The 20660-nt window shown below is 36.5% G+C and overlaps 1 protein-coding gene across 1 annotated transcript; it reads right to left on the bottom strand.

The window, feature by feature from the left end:
* Positions 1-14741: 14741 nt before the first annotated feature.
* Positions 14742-15686, bottom strand: LOC122731425 (olfactory receptor 508-like). The gene has a single exon (XM_043971530.1). The coding sequence runs from the start codon at positions 15684-15686 to the stop codon at positions 14742-14744; it is 945 nt and encodes a 314-aa protein (XP_043827465.1).
* Positions 15687-20660: the final 4974 nt, after the last annotated feature.

Here is a 20660-nt window from a genome sequence, read left to right as displayed (position 1 = left end):
AATCCACTGATCACAGCCTGAAAGAGATCCCAAAATTAAACTCCCTAGAACATCATAGCCAAATTTCAATACTCACCGATCCAAGAAATATATTGCAAGCAACCAAAAGAAACAATTCATATGCCATGGAGATACAGTCAAAATTACACGGATTTGACACCTTACACATTAAAGAATCACAGGGCTTGGAATATAACATACCAGAAGGCAAAGGGGTTAGGTTTACAACCAAGAATTACATACCCAGCAAATTAAATTTAAATTTTTCAGAGGAAAAAATGGACATTTAACAAAATAGAGGGATTTAAAGCATTTTTGATTAAAGGCCAGAGTTGAATGGGAAATTTGACTTCCAAATACAAGGTTCAAGTTGAACATAAGTATAAGGTTCAAATGAAACATAAAAAGGTAAAAAAGAAACAAGAAAGAAAACCAAGAAATTTAATAAGGTTACACTATTTCTAGTTCTGTATGATAAAATAATATTTGTAATTCTCAATAACTCAATAATAATTATGAGTATATGTAAAAAGCTTGTGGTCATAAGGTAATATCTAAGGTATGACAATATTTGTAAGTCTAAAAATGTAAATATAAGAATGATTATAAAGATTATATGTAGACAGAGGGTGTGATTATAAGGTGATGATGATATAATACCATAGAAAATAAATAAAGGGCTAAAAAGACATTTCTGGAAGAAGAAGGGAGAAATTGAATGGGGTGAACACACACATACACAAAGAGGCATAAAAACAAAAACAAAAATAATCAAAATAAATAAGTATGTAAGTAAATACATAAATGAATTATCATAATGGAGGGAAAGATAGGGGACATGGACAAAGATTAAACCTTACTCTCATCAAAGTTGGCACAAAGAAGGAACAAGAGATACACTCAGTTTGATATAGAAATCTATCTTACCTACAGGGAAGTTTAGATAGGGATGGTGATAATGGAGGGGGAGGGTGACCTGATATGGAGGAGGGATATTGGAGAAGGTGGTGATCATAAGTTAAGGCAGTTGTGGGAAAGAAGAGGGTGGAGAGGTACGAATGGGAAAGATGAGCAGAATGAAAAATGCATGGATAGATATAGACAGTCATCATAACTATAAATGTGAAACACATTTGAGGTGTGGGGTGAATGTAGAGAGTTGGACTGGGATCTATTATGCTTCGGGCTGGAGCAAGGAAAGCAGGAGAACAATTATTATTTCAGTCATAACAGAGGCCAAAAATTTATCTAGTTGGGGAAGTTGGGGAGGGAAATGTATTTTGCTGAGGGGTACCACGGACAATGAAGTCATATCAATACTTAACATGTATACACAAAAGTAGTATAACATCTGGGTTTAAGAAAGAGAAGTTCAATGAGTTGAAAAATTGCTAGGACCAGATGGATTCACAAGTGAATTTCTACCAAAGTTTTTTTTTAGTGTTATCTTTGCCATATTTTAAAGTCAACAACATATTTACTTCTTTTTTTTTTTTTTTTTGGCATGGCAATGAAGGTTAAGTGACTTGCCCAGGGTTACACAGCTAGTAAGTATCAAGTGTCTAAGGCCTGATTTGAACTCAGGTCCTCCCGAATCCAGGGCCAGCACTTTATCCACTGCACTACCTAGCTGCTCCTCTACCATACTTGTAAAGAACAATTAATCCCAATAATATATAATTATTGGAAAAATTAAGAACTTCAGAAAAGCTTGGAAAGACATGTATGAAATGATGTATTGGGAAGTGAGCAGAACCAAGAGAATACTCTACACAGACAGCAATATTGCTTGATGAAGACAGTGAATAACTTGACTTATTATCAGCATGCAATGATCCAATGCAAGCCAATCCCAAAGGAATATTGATGAAACATACTGTAACGAATGGGAATAACGCCACCTGCTGGAGACTTACTGTAGAGAGTTCACCCATGAAGTGAAGGTCTTTGAGGGCAAGACCAGGAGTCTTTTCTTTGGCGTCAGGAGTGACGCGGCTAGTGGAGGAGGAAGGAAGAGACTGACTCTTGCTCTGAGGCTCTTTCCTTGGGACTCTGGTGGAGAGCGGAGCTAGAAATGTGCTCTCCCTTTAATAGATAGGAATCTAGGCCTTTCTCTCTCTCTTTACCAAATTCTTATTCTCCTTAATAAATGCTTAAAAGTCTAACTCTTGCTAAAGCTTATATTTATTGGCGACCACTCATTAGATATTTTAGGACAGTTTAGCTAGAATTTTAGCCCTTAACAATACTGTTCATCTCCAGGAAAAAAACTGCTATTGATGGAACAGATGGGACATCTATTTTTTCACATTCTTTCATTAAGTGACAAATATGGTGATGTTTTCTATGATCACATATGTATAAACCATATCAGATTATTTACCCACCTCAGGAGAGGCGAGGGGAAGGGGGCAATGGAGGGCTAGAGATAGGAATAGAAATATATTAATAAAAATGTTTAATCCAGAAAGGTAGAGAGGAGTGTGCTGGAAGGGTATAGGAGGTATTATGTATTGATATATACATATATGTGTTGTGCATTTATGGAGTTATTTAGGTATTATTTTATATAGTAATTATACTAAACAAATTTGTCATATAAATTATTTATATAAACTGATATGTATTTGTTATTTATAAAATAGATATTTAAGGAACTAAATACTAAGTTATATGTATTAGAATATATCTAGGTATGTCTAAATGTAATGATGTAGAAAATTTACATTATATATGTAATACATGTGCCTTTGTATATATTATATCTGTTTGATATATGTATAAAATAAATTATATATCACAAGTAAAACCAAAAAATTAAAAACAATAAATACTTGTTGATTTGACTTGACTAGGTAGCTTCCCTTTTTGTTCTATGATACCCAAATAGGATACATCTTCTATGTCTCATCTTGATCACTGACGTCAAACAGTAAAAAACTCTAGGAAAAAGTCATATCTTGCCATATGAGACTCCTCTTTGGGTTGATATTAAGCTAATTTATTGTGACATTTAAAACCTAATGTGTGTGGTTGCCTTTTTCTGCCCCAGTGTGTGGGGAAACTAGCTAGGATTTATTTCTAAATTAGAAGCTTCAGCAACAGTTTAGGCATTAAGCATATATTAAAGTATATTAGGGGTTAGTAAAGAGAGAACACATGGAGTTCAGAAATTAGGGTTCAGAATGAACTACTTCTTCTCCTTCCATCAAGCCACCAACCCCAAGGTTCCCAGAACAAAGAGGCCAGAGCCAGGGAGCCAGCCTCCTTTCCTACTTCCTGTCCCCCTCCCCGGAAGCAAATGTCCTTCAGCTGATTGGTTGAGGGTGGTCTCATGTTGATGTCCTAGTTCACAGCCTCTGAGAACACTCCCTCTTGGGAGTTAGGCAGGTATGGTTTTAATTTAATTAACTTTAAGTAGGCTAATCAACAAAGTCAATTGCTCTCAGTCAGTCTCACTTAATTCAATGAGTCTAGATTAATCTCCTCTGGTTAGGTCCTTTGGGCATTAACAAAAAGCCCATTATATCTTACATTATCAATACTCTTTCAAAGTAGAGTAATGCCACATAGATGTACAATAATCCAGTAAATTATCTCTACACTATCCATAGGATTGTGAGAGATTGCCTAATAATGTGGAAATAATGACATAGTGTGTGTGTGACAGTCTCCTCTTCAAAATTAGCAATTCAATCCAACAAAAACATGAAATCAGACTAAATGAAATCATAATATTCAGCTAACCCTATGAGCCTCCGTGGCTAGAGTGCCACTTCATGCTGGAGGAGATCAATGGAAGTAGAAGTCATCAAAAGCACCAATCTTTGAGTTTAGTTATTGGTTAATTATCCCCAAAAAGATTTCACTCAGAAATCTCACACAAGATGTACTTCATCTGAACTGGATTGCATAGCATTTCCTGAAATTGCTCTATCAGAAAAGTTAGAACAGCTGCATAATCTAAAACTAGTCCAACCTCATCTTAACAGTCTGTATTGGAAAATGGCTCTTTTATGTTTGTAATAATTCCTTATATATTTTGGATGTCAGACTCAGCAGCATGCAAATATTTGTCTAGTCCTTTCTTATTATTCCTGTTGTATTTATTTTATTTGTATAATAGCTTTTTTTGTGGAGCAATGAGGGTTAAGTGACTTGCCTAGGGTCACACAGCTAGTAAGTGTCAAGTGTCTGAGGCTGGATTTGAACTCAGGTCCTCCTGAATCAAGGGTCAGTGCTTTATCCACTGCACCACCTAGCTGCCCCTGTATGATAGCTTTTAAAAATGTTTTTTATAATATAGTGGTGGTCTATTTGCTTTTTTAAAATAATATTACCTGTTCTGGCTGACTGATTACATATCTATCCTGTACCCACAGTTGTGTGTGACATATATATATATTTGTTTGTTTGATCCTTTTTTAATTTACTGAAATCTATGTTTAAGATGAAGGCCTAAACACATTTTCTGCTGAATATCTATCTTGTTTCCCAGTAGTTCTTGCTTGTTTTTGTTGTTGTTTTTAAAGAATCCTACTCGATCACTTTGTGTTCTTGTGTTTATAAAAATTTAGACAATTTATACACATTTCCTTCTCTTGCTTATATAATCTATTCTACTGATCAACTTTTCTATTTCCCCAGTGCCAGACTTTTTTTATAATTTTGGCAAAGTAATAATAATGATAATAATATAAGGATTATGACAGGTAAAACTAAATGTGTGTGGTTACTCTGTCACCTTGTGGGAAAAGCTAACTAGGACAACCATTTTTTTTCTTTTTTAGTGAGGCAATTGGGGTTAAGTGACTTGCCCAGGGTCACACAGCTAGTAAGTGTCAAGTGTCTGAGGCCAGATTGGAACTCAGGTACTCCTGACTCCAGGGCCGGTGCTCTGTCTACTGTGCCACCTAGCTGCCCCCCTAGGACAACCATTTATTAAAATATATTAGAGGTTAACAAAGAGAGAACAAGTGTCTCTGAAAGAATAGGAAAACCCTAACTACTTCAGCCACTCCTGGTTCAGTTGCCAACCCCACAAGGTTCCCCCCACCAACTGACTAAAGCAACTAATTAAACCAACTGCCTCACACACACTGCTTCAAGCTGATTGGTTGAGAGTTGTCTCATGTTGGTGTGAGGTAACTTTGGGACACTGAACCTTAGAAATGTGAATCCATGCTCTCACAGCAGGGGCTTTTGTTAATAATAATGTTCTCACACTGCCCCCTGTGCTTCATTAAGAGAGTTTCCTTAAATGAAGCAATAGCATTACATATACTTATAACCAACAATCTAAAGGGAATTTAAAAAAAAAAAAGGGGGAAAGAAATTGAGTGATACATTGACAAAAACTAAATGGGGCACTTTCCTTTAGTAGATGGACATTACAAATAGTGTATATAATGGGAAAAGGAAAATGGGAAAATGTCCATTCAAGTCTTTAGAAATCTTTTCTCATATATATTCTTGGGTATACGATTCCTCTGGGTATAGCTCTGCATTCTGCCTCTGGATCCTGGGCATGGTCTCAGGTGTGGCTGTAAAAAACAGTTTCTCAGGTGTTTCAGATACTGATGATCAGCTAGAAAGTCTCAGCTGGAGAGTTTCCTACAAAATTGATCTTAACACAACTTTAAATAACGTTGCCAATAACCAAATCAAACAATGAGAGTTCTCAAAAACATGTCTATAGAAATTCAGAAGTTTTTAGAGATATAATAGACAAAAATTGAATTCTTTTTGTTTTAAACTTAATATTACATAAACCCTCCTGTGGGGAATAAATTAAGAAAACAATTGTGGTGTTAATTAAGATTTTTTTATCTTTGTTTCACTACTTTTTGCATCATCTGCCTAATTATCTTCATGCCATTATGAGGAAGTAAAGAATCTAATATAACTGGTAACAGATGCCAAGGCCAAATTCAACATTGTGTCCATCTTGACATCTGAGATAATTATGGGGTTACCATAAAAGGACGGAGGAGGAAGAGAAATGAGTATTGCCAAACTTCATATGTTGAGGGGAAACTGAGTCAGGCTTAATCAGATGCATAGCATTGAGATGTTCATGACATCAGGCATACAGCAGCGGAATTGAAGTCAGGTGTAGAATGAGATAGCATAGCCTGGACGTCTGGTGCTATGTGGGGAAAAATTAAACCAAGAGAATCCAACCTCAAGTTTTGCCAATAGCTGTTCTCTCAGCCTTTCCCAAGGCAGTGCAGTACCTAGACTTCGTGTTAGCTTGCCAAAACTGTGACAGGTAAAACTAAATGTGGTTACCCTATCTGGCCACTTGTGGGAAAAGCTAACTAGGACAACAGTTTAACAGTTTAGGTATTAAACATTTATTAAAATATATTAGAGTTTAACAAAGAGAGAACAAGTGTCTCTGAAAGAATAGGAAAACCCTAACTACTTCAACCACTCCTGGTTCAGTTGCCAACCCCATGAGGGTCCAACCATCCACTCACAAAACCAACTGACTAAACAACTGCCTCACACACTGCTTCAGCTGATTGGTTGAGAGTGGTCTCATGTTGATGTGAGGTAACTTTGGGACACTGAACCTTAGAAGGGTCAACCCATGCTCTCACAGCAGGAGGCTTCTGGTAATAATAATATTCTCAAAGGATGAAGAGTAGTACAATTCATCTAGGTCATAAAATACATTGAGAAGACAGTACAGGTAAATTGCAGGCAGATTGCAGTCTCAAATGCCAATTATCAGGATTTTATATTTTATTCACTTCACAGCAAGGAGCCACTGAAACTTTTGCCTATATAACTGAGTTGTAGTAACTGTCTAATGGTAGTGCCTTAAAAGGAGAATCAGCTTAGGGTTATTACAATAGTCTGGGTGAGAAGAAATGAAGACCAGAATTAAGGCAGTTTCAGTTGAAGCAGAGAGGAGGGATTAGTTGGGAGAAACATTGAGAAAATGGAAATGACTGGACATGACACTTAAGTAAATATGGGAGGTGAGAGAAAGGAAGAGTCAAAGAAAATTCCAAATCTGGGAGACTTAAAAAACAATAGTGGCATCAACAGAAATAGAGATGTTGGTAAGTGATCAGAGAGGTAGGTTATATGTTCAGTTTCAGATATAGTCATTTGGAGGTGCTGATGAGATTTTCATATGAGACAACTGGAAATATGGCATTGTGGATCTGGGAAGAATTTTGGAGGTAGAAATATCCAACTGGGAATTACCTACATAATGGTGATAATTGATGCCATGGGAATAGATGAAATCACCAAGGGCGATAGTGAACATAAAGAACATAAAGAAGAGATCCTGAGGAATGAACCTTGGGAAACACTCCAGGATAAAACTACAAGCTTTCTGAACTTAGTAATGTTTTAGAAAAGTGAAAGAATGTGTAATGTTTAGCTGTGTTAAATCTGTCAAATGAATAGCACAATTTCCCACACTCTGATTTAGTAATTGCTAACATTTGATTGCTTGCATGGTGGACCTTGCTAGCATAGCTTCAAGTGGTCTTCTGATGTGGAAAAGAAGAAGTATCAAAATTAATTGCAACTGAATAATTAGATCACCCCTGCTCTTAAGCTACACTCAAGAAACACAAGAATCAATTTTAATTTTTATTGCAATGAATATGATATTCTAACAGCTACACATAGATAATTATAAGGACAGGGGATGGGAGATATTGCAAGATATATTTTATCTCTTCAGTGCTCTGTATTCCAATTAGCTCCCCTTGATACAGGCACTCTACTTCTCCTTCCTCTTTCCACCAATGCCACAACCACCTAAGCTGTTGCTTAGTCAGCACCTAGAAACTTCCACTGTCCACTGCTTTGGGAAAAAGACAAGGATTTGAACATTTTCATTTAGGACAATCTTGCTAAAAACATCTGAATTATAGATGTCACCGTTTTCAAAGAAGAGAATTATATAAACGCATATTTTAAAGGGAATCAAGAGGCCATGTACTTCAATTTATACATGAACATTTTTGACAGGTGGTCACCTAACATACCTTTGAAAATATCTAATGGGAATAAGTTCAGTTCTTCCTGGGGAATTCAGAAAGATTTTACCTAAAGCAAGCCTAAATCAGTCAATCAATCAACCCAGTGTCTCTGTCTCTCTGTCTCTCTGTCTCTCTGTCTCTGTCTCTGTCTCTGTCTCTCTCTCTCTCTTTCTCTCCCATCAATTGTTCCTAGTTCTAATTTCTTGGGGTGATGTAGAAAAATGTAACCTGTATTCTACCATCCTTCACATATTGAAAGAAAATTATTATATCATGTCTCCCCTAAGTCTTCTTTATGTTTCTTTAGTCCTCATATGGCACAATCTCTAATGTCTTTACCAAATTGTTCAACTGTTAACATCTCCATTAAAATCTGGTGCTCAGAACTAAACACAACATTTTAGATATGGTCTGATCAGAGGAAAATATGACAGAATTCTCTTCCTCCTCATCCTAACAGGGAATCTCTTAATGTAGCTTTCTTAATGTTTCCTGGGATAGCATTTGTAGCATTTTGAATTATCACATCAGGCTACTGACTCATAAAATCCACTAAAATTCCCATATCTTATTTTCTTGCTACTACCTAAATATGTCTCCTGCATCTTATACTTGTGAAGCTGATTTTTTAACTTAGGTGTAAGACTACATTTCTCAGTTGGGTGTTATTTGATTATTTGGGCCCTTAACTCTAATCTATGGAACTGTGAATCCCGATTTTGTCACCCAACATATTAGCTGTCATTCCCAGATTATTGCAAGTTTGAAAAGTATTCCATTAATTATTCAGAAGAAACAATATAAAGTCAATATAATATATATATAATATAAGTCAATATAAAATTTAAATATCGTAGGCACAAGGTTAGTTCTTTGGGACATTCTACTGAATCCCTCCCTCTCTAAGTTGAAATCAAGTTTTAATGATATATTGAGGTCCTGTCATTCAAGCACTACAAATTCACCTAACTGTACTTGCCCCACATATCAACTTCTTACCCAAGAAGATAGTATGGGAATTGAGTGAACCACACTGATTCCAATTTGTGATTAAAACATATATGTTTTGTTCTTGTGAGGCAGATAGTGTGGGGTGTCTTACGTCTGGGGTTGGATTTGGGCTTGGGGCCTCCTGGGTCCAGGGCTGGTGCTTTGTCCACTGTGCCACCTAACTAACCCATGACAGCATCTTTAAAATAGTGTTGAGGTGTAGGAGGAATAGACTGGGGGAGGGAGAAGGGGAGAGATGGTCTGGGGAGAGGTAGTTCACATGAAGGAAACAAGAAAAAAGCTTACTGAGGGGAGGAGAAGAGGGGGAAGGAGTTGGGGAGTGAGTGAACCTTAATATAATCAGAATTGGCTCAAAGAAGGACTAACATACATACTCAAGTAGGTATAGTAATATATTTTTGCCCTGAGGGAGGGGAGGGAGATAAGGGGGGGGGTGGAGAAGGGAAGGAGGGAAGGGCAGATTGGAGGAGAGAGCAGTAAAAAAGCAAAACACTTTTAAGGAAGATGAAGATGTTCTGTATTACTGCACAAGTATGACATATTGAATTGCTTGATCTCATAAGGAGGGTTGAGGAGGGAGGGAGGAAGAAAAATTTAGAACACAGAATTAGCTCAGGGACCTTGATCTCATCGGAGTGGGCTCATGGAGGGAATAGCATTCATACCCAATTAGGAGGAGTAATCTATTTAACCCGGCAGGAAAGTAGAAGGGGAGGCAGATAAGGAAGGAAGGGTGAAAAAAGGGAGTACAGAGTGGGGGAGAGGATAGTCAGAAGTAAAACACTTCTGAGGAGGAATAGGTAAAAAGAAGATAAAGTAAATGTCATGGGAAGGGAGTGGGATGGAGGGAAATAGTTATGATGATTGATTATAATGGCAAAACATATGGTACCTACTTTGCTGGACTATTATGAAGAAAATTCCCTGTCAAGCTTAAGGTACTATATACAGGTTATGATGAACAGGATACTATCAGAAAAACCTGGAAAGACCTACATGAACTGAAGCAGAGTGAAATGTACTGTATATAAAATAACAGCAATAGTGGGGGATGATCTGCTGGGAAGCATGCGGTTATTTTCAGCAAGGCAATGTCCCAATATAACCCTGAAGGACTCATGAAGATTGCAGCCCATCTGCAGAGAAAGAACTGATAGTATCTGAAAACAGATGGAAACACATTTAAATTTTTTTTTCTTTTCCTCCTTGACAATTCCTTAATCTGAAGTTTTGGGGGTTTTTGACTGTTTTCTCTCACAACTAGCTAATATGGGAATTTTTTCCACGACTACTCATGTATAACTTATTTTGAATTGCTTGAGTTCTTGTGTATGGGGGTTGGGAATGGAGGGAGGAAGAGAAATTGGAATAGAAAGTTTTTTTAAATTGATATTAAAATTTGTTTTTACATATATTTTGTAAAATAAAATTCTATTCAAAACCAATTTGTGATTAAATTCTTGCTCAGTTTCCTTTATCTTAAATTATGGGTCTAGTCCAATTTCTTTATTTAACTATGGGAATTGTCATAAAACTTTATTGCATACTTTGGGTTTTTTTGTTTTGTTTTGCAGGTTAATGAGGGTTAAGTGACTTGTCCAGGGTCACACAGCTAGTTAGTGTCACATGTCTGTGGCCAGATTTGAACTCAGGTCCTCCTGAATGCAGGGCTGGTGCTTTATCCACTGTGCCACCTAGCTGCCCCTATTGCATACTTTGAACCTAATCCTGTGTGGCTGGAAAGCTGGACTACCTCTACCTGTTTCTTAGAGACTCTTAACTAAGGACCTAGGTTTTGAGAACCAGAACCAGAAATTCAGTCGGATCTGAAGATTGATGCGAGGAGTTTTCTTATAAATGTATACCTCGAGCAACCCATATGTTTTATCTGAAAACTGGCCCCATACTGATCAATCACTTATTGTTTACATATTCTTTTGATTGTTCACAGACACCAGGGGTAAGTAGGATACTTCTTTTTCTGATTTCATAGAATTGTCCCTGTTTGCTTTCCCTCTCACAACTTGGAAAGTCACTAATATTTCCTCCAACTAGAAATCAAATTACCTAATTTTGTATGCTGGCTAATTATTTTTTATTCTAAATGATTGGTCTTAGTTGATAATTGTTTTTAATACATAAAATCTGTTCCAGGATCTTTGGATTTAGTACAATAATGTTTCAAAAGATTTTATTCTTACTCCTATTTGTAATCCACTTATGAAACAATTCCTAGAAGCAGAGAAAAGGGTTTTTTGGTAAGCAGTCTGGCTACTGGAAGATTTTGGCAGAATTATGTAGAAATCTCTACAAGTGATTTGGAACCAGGCAAGCAGATCCCCTTTCAGAGCTTCCCTGAGAATGAGACCTATTCCAGGATGTCCAAGAGAAGATATTCAAGGACCAGATGACTGCATCTGGGACTCAAGATAAGATGAAATGATTAAAGGTACATTGGGAGTGGATTACTAGGATACAATGATACTTGATGTTATTTAATATTGATGCTCATCCAAGCAGGATGATTTCAGAAAAGCCTGAAAGGAACCGATGTATAGGGAAGTGAGCAGAACCAGGAGAACATTGTACACAGTGACACCAATATTGATTGATGAAGAACTGTGAGTGACAACTATTCTCATCAATACAATGATCCAAGACAATCCCAAAGGACTAATGATGAAGCATATTATCCACCTGCAAAGTTAGAACTGATATTGATTGAACATGCTATTTTTTACTTTCTCTAATTTTTTCTTTTATTCAGTTTTCTTGTATAAAATGATTAATATTTTGATGTTTTATATAATTGCATATGTATAACTGATATCTAATTGCTTACTGCCTCAGGGAAGGGGGAGGGGAGGGAGGGAAGGAGGGATAGAATTTGGAACTCAAAACCTGAAATAAAAATGTTTATTATAGTGTGTGTATACACACACACACACACATATATGATCATCATTGCATTGCTTTGGCTTTTGTTCCATGATGTTTATGTTTACTGGGTTTTCTTAGTTACCTTCTTGTGTCTCTACCTGAATTCCCTAAGGGCTTCTGTCTATCATTTTCTCTTTTTGGTGATTTTTGAATGTCTTCCTCTGTCATCCTTGAGTGAGTATGGGAATAATGCCCATTCTTGGTATCATATAGGAAAAAAGACATTAGAGACTTAAACATTCTATATGATGAACAACTGTCTGCTAGGAACTTTTGTCTAGCTAGATGGGAAGAAAAAGGGAGATGTAGGAAACATTGGATTCAAGGACTGACAAGGTAAATAGTGATAGATAAGATGAGATGACAAAAAGAGTGAAGAGAGGGGACAGAAGGGGAGAAGGGAGGGGAGAGGAGGAGAAGAAGAAGAAGAGGATGAGGGGAAGGAGAAGAGAGAGGGAGAGACAGAGAGAGACAGAGAGAGAAGAGGGGAGAGGAGAAATGAGAAAGTGAGAAAGGAGGATAGGAGAAAGAGAAGTAATTAAGTACTTACTGTGAGCCAGACCCCCAGGGATCTTACATTCTAATGGGGAAGACAAAACATAAAGTAATGTTGGATAGGGAGAGGAAGAGAGGGAATGTACTAGTGGTAAAAAGGTTGGTGAGGTGCTGGAGCACATGGGATTAGAAATAAAAGTTCTCATACCTGTGAACATTTAACACCAATTAATGCTAGACTGGGGACTTGAAGTTAGAAAACACTCATCTATAGGGCTTTAGAATAATAAAGGTCCCATATCCCATTCAAAAGGCAGCATTCTATGATCAAAAAAGTGACAAATTATGAATAATGAGATTAAGGCTGTAGTCTAGGATCTCTTATTACTGCCAAACTGTATATTAGGCTAATTACATGGTTTTTTTTTTTCATGCATCAAATAAAAATGTCATAACTGCATAAAGAATTGTGTGCTAGACTTGGCATTGGATATATGTTAGGATTCTGTCTTAAATAGTTGCTTCCCGTGTGGCACTGCATGTGAAACTTTTGTGTAGCTCAATTTCCTTTTTTTTTGGAAAATGATGATAATAATGCCAATCAGAAATTTTCACTGCGAAGATAAAATAAGATATGTAAAGCACTTTGCAAACTTTGAAACACTTTATGGTAGTTTTTATTATTACTATTTTCATTATGAAAGGATGAGATTAGTTAGATAAGCTCTAAGATTCCTTCTAGCTTCAAATCAAGCAATCAATAAGCAACAAGCATTTATTAAGTGCTGATTTTGTGCCAGGAACTGCACTAAACACAGTGGATAATGAGAAAATGCAAACACTGTTCCTGTCCTTGAGGGCTTTACATTAAAATGGTGTAAATAGCATATGTAAATTAGAACATAAAATTCTGGAGTCAATGGAACATTACCTGAGGGGACGGCACTAGCATCTGAGGGATGTAAGAGTGGTCTCTGGTGGAAGGTAGGACTGGATTTGACTCTTAAAGGAAATATGGGATTTGAAGAGTTGGGGATTAAGAGAGAAAACATATCCAGGCTTGGGGAACAGCCAGTACAAAGGAAGAGAGTGGGGAATTGGTGTATTATGGGTGAAGAACAATAGGTATGCTAGCCTATACCTGGTTCACAGAATCTGTGAGAGAGGGAAGCCTGTAAGAAGATTGGAAAGGTATGAAGAGGTCAGGGTATAAAAGGTCTAAAATGCCAAGCTTTTATGTCAAATTGTAGAGACGGGACCACTGGAGGATTTGGAGAATGGGGGTGACATGGTCAGAAAAAGTTGTTGCAAGGATCAGATGAAACAGATGTGAAAGTGCTTTGAAAAAAAAGATGCCACCACCTAATTAATGTAAGAAATAAATCAACCTAGACATACATAGAATGTCAGAACTGCCAGGATCACAGGGTCACAGATTTAGAACTGGAAGGAATGTTCAATGCTGTCTAATTAAATCTCCTTATTTTACAAATTAGGAAATGGGGGCCCAAAGGAAGTAAGGCAGGAAAGTAGATATAGATCTGGAGTCAGGAGTCAGGAAGAACTGAATTAAAATCAAGCCCAAGATACTAACTTTGTGACCCTGAGCAGGTCACTTAACCTCTGTTGACTCAATTTCCTCATCTGTAAAATGGGGATAATAATAGAACCTACCTCCAAGAGTTTTCATGTTGTTCAGATATTTGTAAAGCACTTAACAGAGTACCTGGCACATAGCAGAAGCTATATCAATGTTAACTGTTATTGTTACCTGGTGGTTACATAGGTCGAAAATAGCAGAGACAGGATTTAAATGTAGGTCTTTTGATTCCAAATCCAGTACTCTTTTTATTACATCATAAAGCTTAGAGATCACTTAGACCAAATCCTTTGTTTTATTTATTTTCTTTTTTGTTTGTTTTGGGTTGTTTTTTTTGTGGAGCAATGGGGTTAAGTGACTTGTCCAGGGTCACACAAGCTAGTATCAAGTATCTGAGGCCGGATTTGAACTCAGGTCCTCCTGAATCCAGGGCTGGTGCTTTATCCACTGCGCCACCTAGCTACCCCCAAAATTCTTTATTTTAGAGATGAAACAGGAACAGAGTGACTCACTTTTTCCCATGGTCCAACAATTAAGCAGTAACATAGCTGAGACTAAAACCAAAATCTCTTTTGATGACCAGTCTAGCATTCTGTCTGTTAAATGATGTTACTCAAATAATGATATTTCCTTATGTGTTTTATAAGAATCTTGTTTAATTAAAATTGTCAAATTTCCAACAATTAAGAATGCCTTTTACTACTGACCAGTCTTTTTAAGGCGTCTTTAATCTCCTTGTTCCTCAGGCTGTAAATCATGGGGTTCAACATTGGGATCACCACAATATAGAAGATGGATACCACTTTGTTCTGATCTGTGGAATAACTGGATGTAGGCATCACATAAATGAATATAATTGTCCCATAGAACAGAGTGACTGCAGTGAGGTGGGAGGTACAGGTGGAGAAGGCTTTGTGTCTTCCTTCTGTTGAGTTCATATTGAGAATAGTGAAGAAGATGTACAGATAGGAGATGGCAATGGTTACAAGAGCTATGGCTATTATGATTGCTGAGTAGATAGCAGGAAGTATTTCTGCTGCTAAGACATGATAACAGGAAAGTTTCACCAAAGGAGAGAAGTCACAAAAAAAGTGATTGATTACATTAGGGCCACAGAAGAATAAATTCAATAAACAGCCTGTATAAGTTACCCCATTCAAACAACCACCTATATAGGCAGTCACTATTAACAGAGAGCAGACTTGGTCAGACATCTTCACAGAGTAAAGCAATGGGTTACAAATGGCCATGTAGCGGTCATAAGCCATGAATGTAAGTAAGAAGGACTCTGTGGCCCCAAAGGTGACCAGAGAACATAGTTGGGTAACACAGCCAGGATAAGTGATGATGTTTTTCTCCACCATGAAATTCACTAGCAAGTTAGGTGTAACTGATGTGGAATACCCTACATCAACAAAAGCCAAATGACTGAGAAAGAGGTACATGGGGGTATGAAGCTGTGGACTCAGCCTAATTAGAATAATAGTGCAGAAATTTCCCAGTACAGTGAATAAATATATCCCCATAAATAGAACAAAAAGGATGATACAAAGAATGGGGTCATCTGTTAATCCCAGAATAAGGAAGTTTGTCACTGCTGTGTAGTTTCCCGATGGCTTAAAATCCATGTTCGATTCTTGCTATGACAAAAGTGAAGATTGAAACTCAATAAGGGTTGGAGCAATTTAACAGTGACATTTTCTTTCTTAATAGTACCAGCCCCAATCAAAGAATTTAATGAAATGGGGCTACTAGGAATTTAAAGATATACAAACTCAAAAATATCCTTCATTATTTTAAGCAATTCTTTTCTAGTGACCATTTAGAAAATCTATGGTAGATGACAGTGCTTCTGGGCACTGACAATTATGGGATTTGGGTGATCCAGATTGTCCTTTAGTAAGTAGAGGTGCCAATTTTACAGAATAATAGAACTGAACAAGACCAAGAGCAGATCATTAAGTTCAATAAGGGTCCCTGTCCCCAACCTAAATAATAATGTAAAATAAAAGTATCAGTGAACAAAGAATGGTGATCTCTTGCCAGCTTTCTAAATATTAATAGTGAGTTTATATTTAATATTACATCTTTTTAACAAATATTTTTTTACTATCTACTATGTGTAAAACTCTATGCTAGGCAATTGTAGGGATACAATGAATAGGAAGCTGGTCCTTTTGCTTAGCTTGTACAGAAAACATGACAAAGTGGATAGAAAGGCTGTGCCTATTTCCTCATTTGTAAAATGGGAAAAGGAGTATCTTTGGTGTTGTGAGGTTCAATTGAAATAACATGTATAAGATATTTTGAAACTTTAAAATGTGTTATATATATATATATATATATATATATATATATATATATATATATATATATATATATATATATATATGGGGGTTATTTTTCCAGCAAGAAGAGACTATATACTTCAGTAATACAACTATATCAAACTAAATCAATAGGAAAGGCCATCTTTTTCACTGTGGCTATTTCACCATGGCTCCCAAATGTGATTAGCAAAACTGGTTCTTTAACATAATCAAGACCATACTGCTCTTCCTACCCCACCCTCAGCTTGATCCTAACATGATACTTAGACTGAATTTAATCTTTAAAACATCTAGTGTGTGACTACAGATCCCATGGGGCGTGGGGGGGGGGTTCACATTGGGATTAGAATTAGGAGAAGGAAATTATCTGGCTCTAAGGATCAGTAAAGGGAAGGAACTAACTGGTATACCACACTAAATGTTATACTAGTACCGTTCTCCTACCTTTCAAAGGGTTTGACTGTATTCTCTCAACCCAAATAATAAACATAAAAAGATGTCATTGGGTTAGACTTCTTTCTACCAGACCATTACTCCTAATGTGCTTTTATGTTGCCTTTATCTTTTGTTCACCCTTCCTTCTTTTCAGAAAGAAAGAGGCAGGTATTGTGCCTTCAAAGAAAGTGTCACTTGTGCAAAGTAAGAAGAGGAACATTGTCTTTTTACAATTGACCAATTTGAATAACATAGCTCTATCATATGGACCTTAGAATCATACAGCTAGAATAAGGGTTCTAAGTGTGAAGTCCAACAAACTCCAAGAAGACCATGGATAGATTTTTAGAGAATTAATAAACTTGGATGGAAAATATGTATATTTATTTTCAACAAATCATTATTCTCATATTGGGTCCTTCTATTCCATTAGGATATAAAAGGATTCCATGCCATAAAAGAGGTAAAGAACCCGAGCACCAGAGCACCTGTTTTAATGAATGGATATTTTAAAATAACAAACCTTTAATATATATATGTGTGTGAATTATTTCTAGCCCAATCTTGATGCAGGTCTGGCTCTGCCATCTTACACACCTTGCACTTTGTTTCCTATTCTTGCCAATTTTCATGTTCATTGATCTAGAGCTGTGAGGGACCTCTGAGGTCATCTGGTCCAGCCATCTCATATAACAAATGGGAGAAAAAGACTGGGAGAAAGTAAGTGATGTGTATGGTAGCAGAATGGTAATGCTTGGAATTGGAAACAGGTCGTTCGATTCCAAACCCAATGATCTTAACACTATACCACATTCTCAGAAAAGACAAGCTAATAATAATATATTATACAGAGAAAATAATTTTAAATATGTTTAAACAAATTTTAAAATATTCTGCAGAGTAAATCCTATATCTCCCCAAATCAAGTAAAAATCCTTACCAACTTATAGATAGCAATAACACTACCTGTCATTTATATGAACTGAATTTCATGGTAATCAAGTATTTTACACACATTTTCTCTTTTCATCCTCACCTGTGAGGTAGGTAAGGCAAATATTACTATTCCTACATTACAAATGAGGAAATAGAAACTCAGAGAGGTCTAGTGATTAATATAAGGTCATATAGCAAAGTTAGAACTTGTAACCATGTCCTTTTGTTCCTTTTACAATGGGAAGTTTACCTCAATTGCTCATTTCAATTCAAAAATAATTTTTTTCAGTTCCAGCTATGTATAAGATACTAGGATAGGTGCTGGTAAAGTAAAGGAAAAAAGGAAAATAGCACCTGACCTCGAAAAGCTTATATTCTGAGGGAGGAAAGCAGTTCAACATTTACACAGGTATCTAAATGCAAAATAACTTTGTTAAGAGAGAGAACACTTACACCTGTGGGAAATGGGAAATGCCTTCTGTAAGTAGTACCTGGCTGTGTCTTGAAGCTACTAGCTAAGGATTCTTCTTTTTTCTTTCTTTCTTTTTCTTTCTTTCTTTCTTTCTTTCTTTCTTTCTTTCTTTCTTTCTTTCTTTCTTTCTTTCTTTTCTCTTTCTTTCTTTCTTTCTTTCTTTCTTTCTTTCTTTCTTTTTGCGGGGCAATGAGGGTTAAGTGACTTGCCCAGTGTCACACAGCTAGTATGTGTCAAGTGTCAAGTGTCTGAGGCCGGATTTGAACTCAGGTACTCCTGAATCCAGGGCCAGTGCTTTATCCACTGTAGCAACTAGCTGCCCCCTCTAGCTAAGGATTCTAAGAGGCAGAAATAAAGAAGGAATATATGAGAAAGAATCAAATTCCAAACAAGAGGGGTGACCTGCACAAAGCTGCCAAAGGAGAAAGCTAAATCCTGTGTGTTCATATAAAATAAATACTCTTAAAGATTCTCTACATACCTCTTCTCTCCCATTAGCAAGGTAATCAAAAATTAAGAGGGTCTAAACCTGGCAAAAAAAAAAAAAGAATATTGCGCCATGAAACCCACCTTTTGGAATGAGAAGTCATTCAAGGAAATACTGTTAATGACATATACTATTTATGCTAAATTTTCAGGTATTTGGGGAGTGATTCCCAGAAGTTCCTTGGTACACTTCCTTGGAAATACCCATTAGGTCATTAAAAATGACACAAACATGGTGTACTTTGATGGGCTAATTGCAGTCCCAAATATCATATTTAAGTCTAAGCAATTGCCTAAGGGATTAATTTTTTCTGTTTGTTTCAACATAAGAAAAATAAAGCTCTCCCCCGCCCTTTTCTCCTTAACTTAGAGATCTATATCTTCTTATTGTGACTGTACTGACAAAGGCAAAGTAAAGACTGCAGAAGTTGTCTAGAATGTTAAAGCAAAATCTTGAAAGTTCATTTTAAACTGAATTATTTCATTCCACTAATTTTATTAATTAAATTCATTGAAACCTGCTAGTTTACTTTGCCACCCACTGTATGGCAAATATCTTTTAAAAACTGATGTTCTCAATCAATATGAATCTTTATCTTTAAGTCCTGTATGTTTTGGGCAGCAGAGTGGCATGACTTATGATTAAGCATAATAAAAATTATGTGGGGTAAATAATGTATTAGTGGCAGAGAGAATGAAGTTACGAAGTCCTTTCAGAAGGCTAATGCAGTAGACCAGGCAAGAGGTAATCAAGACCTTAATCAGGATAGTGGCAGTAATGAATAAAGCAGCAGTGGGGAAAATGGAGTGGAGGGGATGGCTGAAGGGCTAGGAGAAGTAGAATGGATAGGACATAACAACCAAATAGGTTCAAGAAAGGAAGAAGAGGGTAGGGGAAGGGACAACATCAAGATTTTGAACAATGGACATCTATGCATTGGTTTTGCCACTAGCAGAAATAAAAGAGTGGAAATTTTATTTATTTTTTTTTTTAGAATTTTATTTTCCAAAATATATGTAAAAACAAATTTTGACATCAGGTTTTTTTTAAACTTTGTGCTCCAACTTCTCTTCCTCCCCTCCTCCCTTCCCACCACCCACCCACAAGAACTCAAGCAATTCAAAATTAGTTATACATGAGAAAGAGTGGAAATAAATAACATTGGCACAAAGAGGACAGACTTGGTTTCATACAAATTGGTTCTGAGGTCTGAAGTAGACATCCAGGTGGAAGTGTCATGGGGACTGTTTTGAGTTCAAAAGAGAGGTCAACTTTGATTTGTTTTTGTTTATTCATTTTTTGGTTGTGTCCAACTCTTCATGATCCCTTTTAGGGTTTTCTTGGTAAAGATACTGAAGTGGTTTGCCATTTCCTTCTTCAGTTCATTTCATAGATGAGGAAACTGAGGCAGCGTTAAAGTGACATTTCCAGGGTCACATAGATAGTAAGTATCTGAAGCCAGATTCAAACTCAAGATGAGTCTTCCTGACTCCAAGCCCAGTGTTCTATCTAATGTCGCCTAGCTACCTGAGGTCAGCTTGGATATATATGGATACATACATGCACTATACACACATACACACACACATGCATATATACATATCAATATATATGTGTGTATACATATATACTATATATGTATGTACACACTACACATAGGCACACAGTACATGTATGTGTACATACTATATGTGTATTATATACACACATATGTATGTATATGTATATTGTGTATGTATGTATGTATGTATAGAGAGAAGGAGGGAGGGAGAAAGAGAGGTCATTTGAATAGAGGCTGATAGTTGAGATTGCCAAAAAAGGAAGTATAGAAAATGACAAGCAAGTGACAAAACAGAAAGTCTTTGGTACCACTTGATTTACTAGCCAAGATTTATTAAAAGAGAAATAGCAAAGCAATCAGCCAGAAAAGGAGAATCAAAAA

The sequence above is a fragment of the Dromiciops gliroides genome, chromosome 6 (assembly GCF_019393635.1).
Source record: "Dromiciops gliroides isolate mDroGli1 chromosome 6, mDroGli1.pri, whole genome shotgun sequence".
Lineage (NCBI taxonomy): Eukaryota > Metazoa > Chordata > Mammalia > Microbiotheria > Microbiotheriidae > Dromiciops > Dromiciops gliroides.
This window is presented reverse-complemented; position numbering and strand designations above follow the sequence as displayed.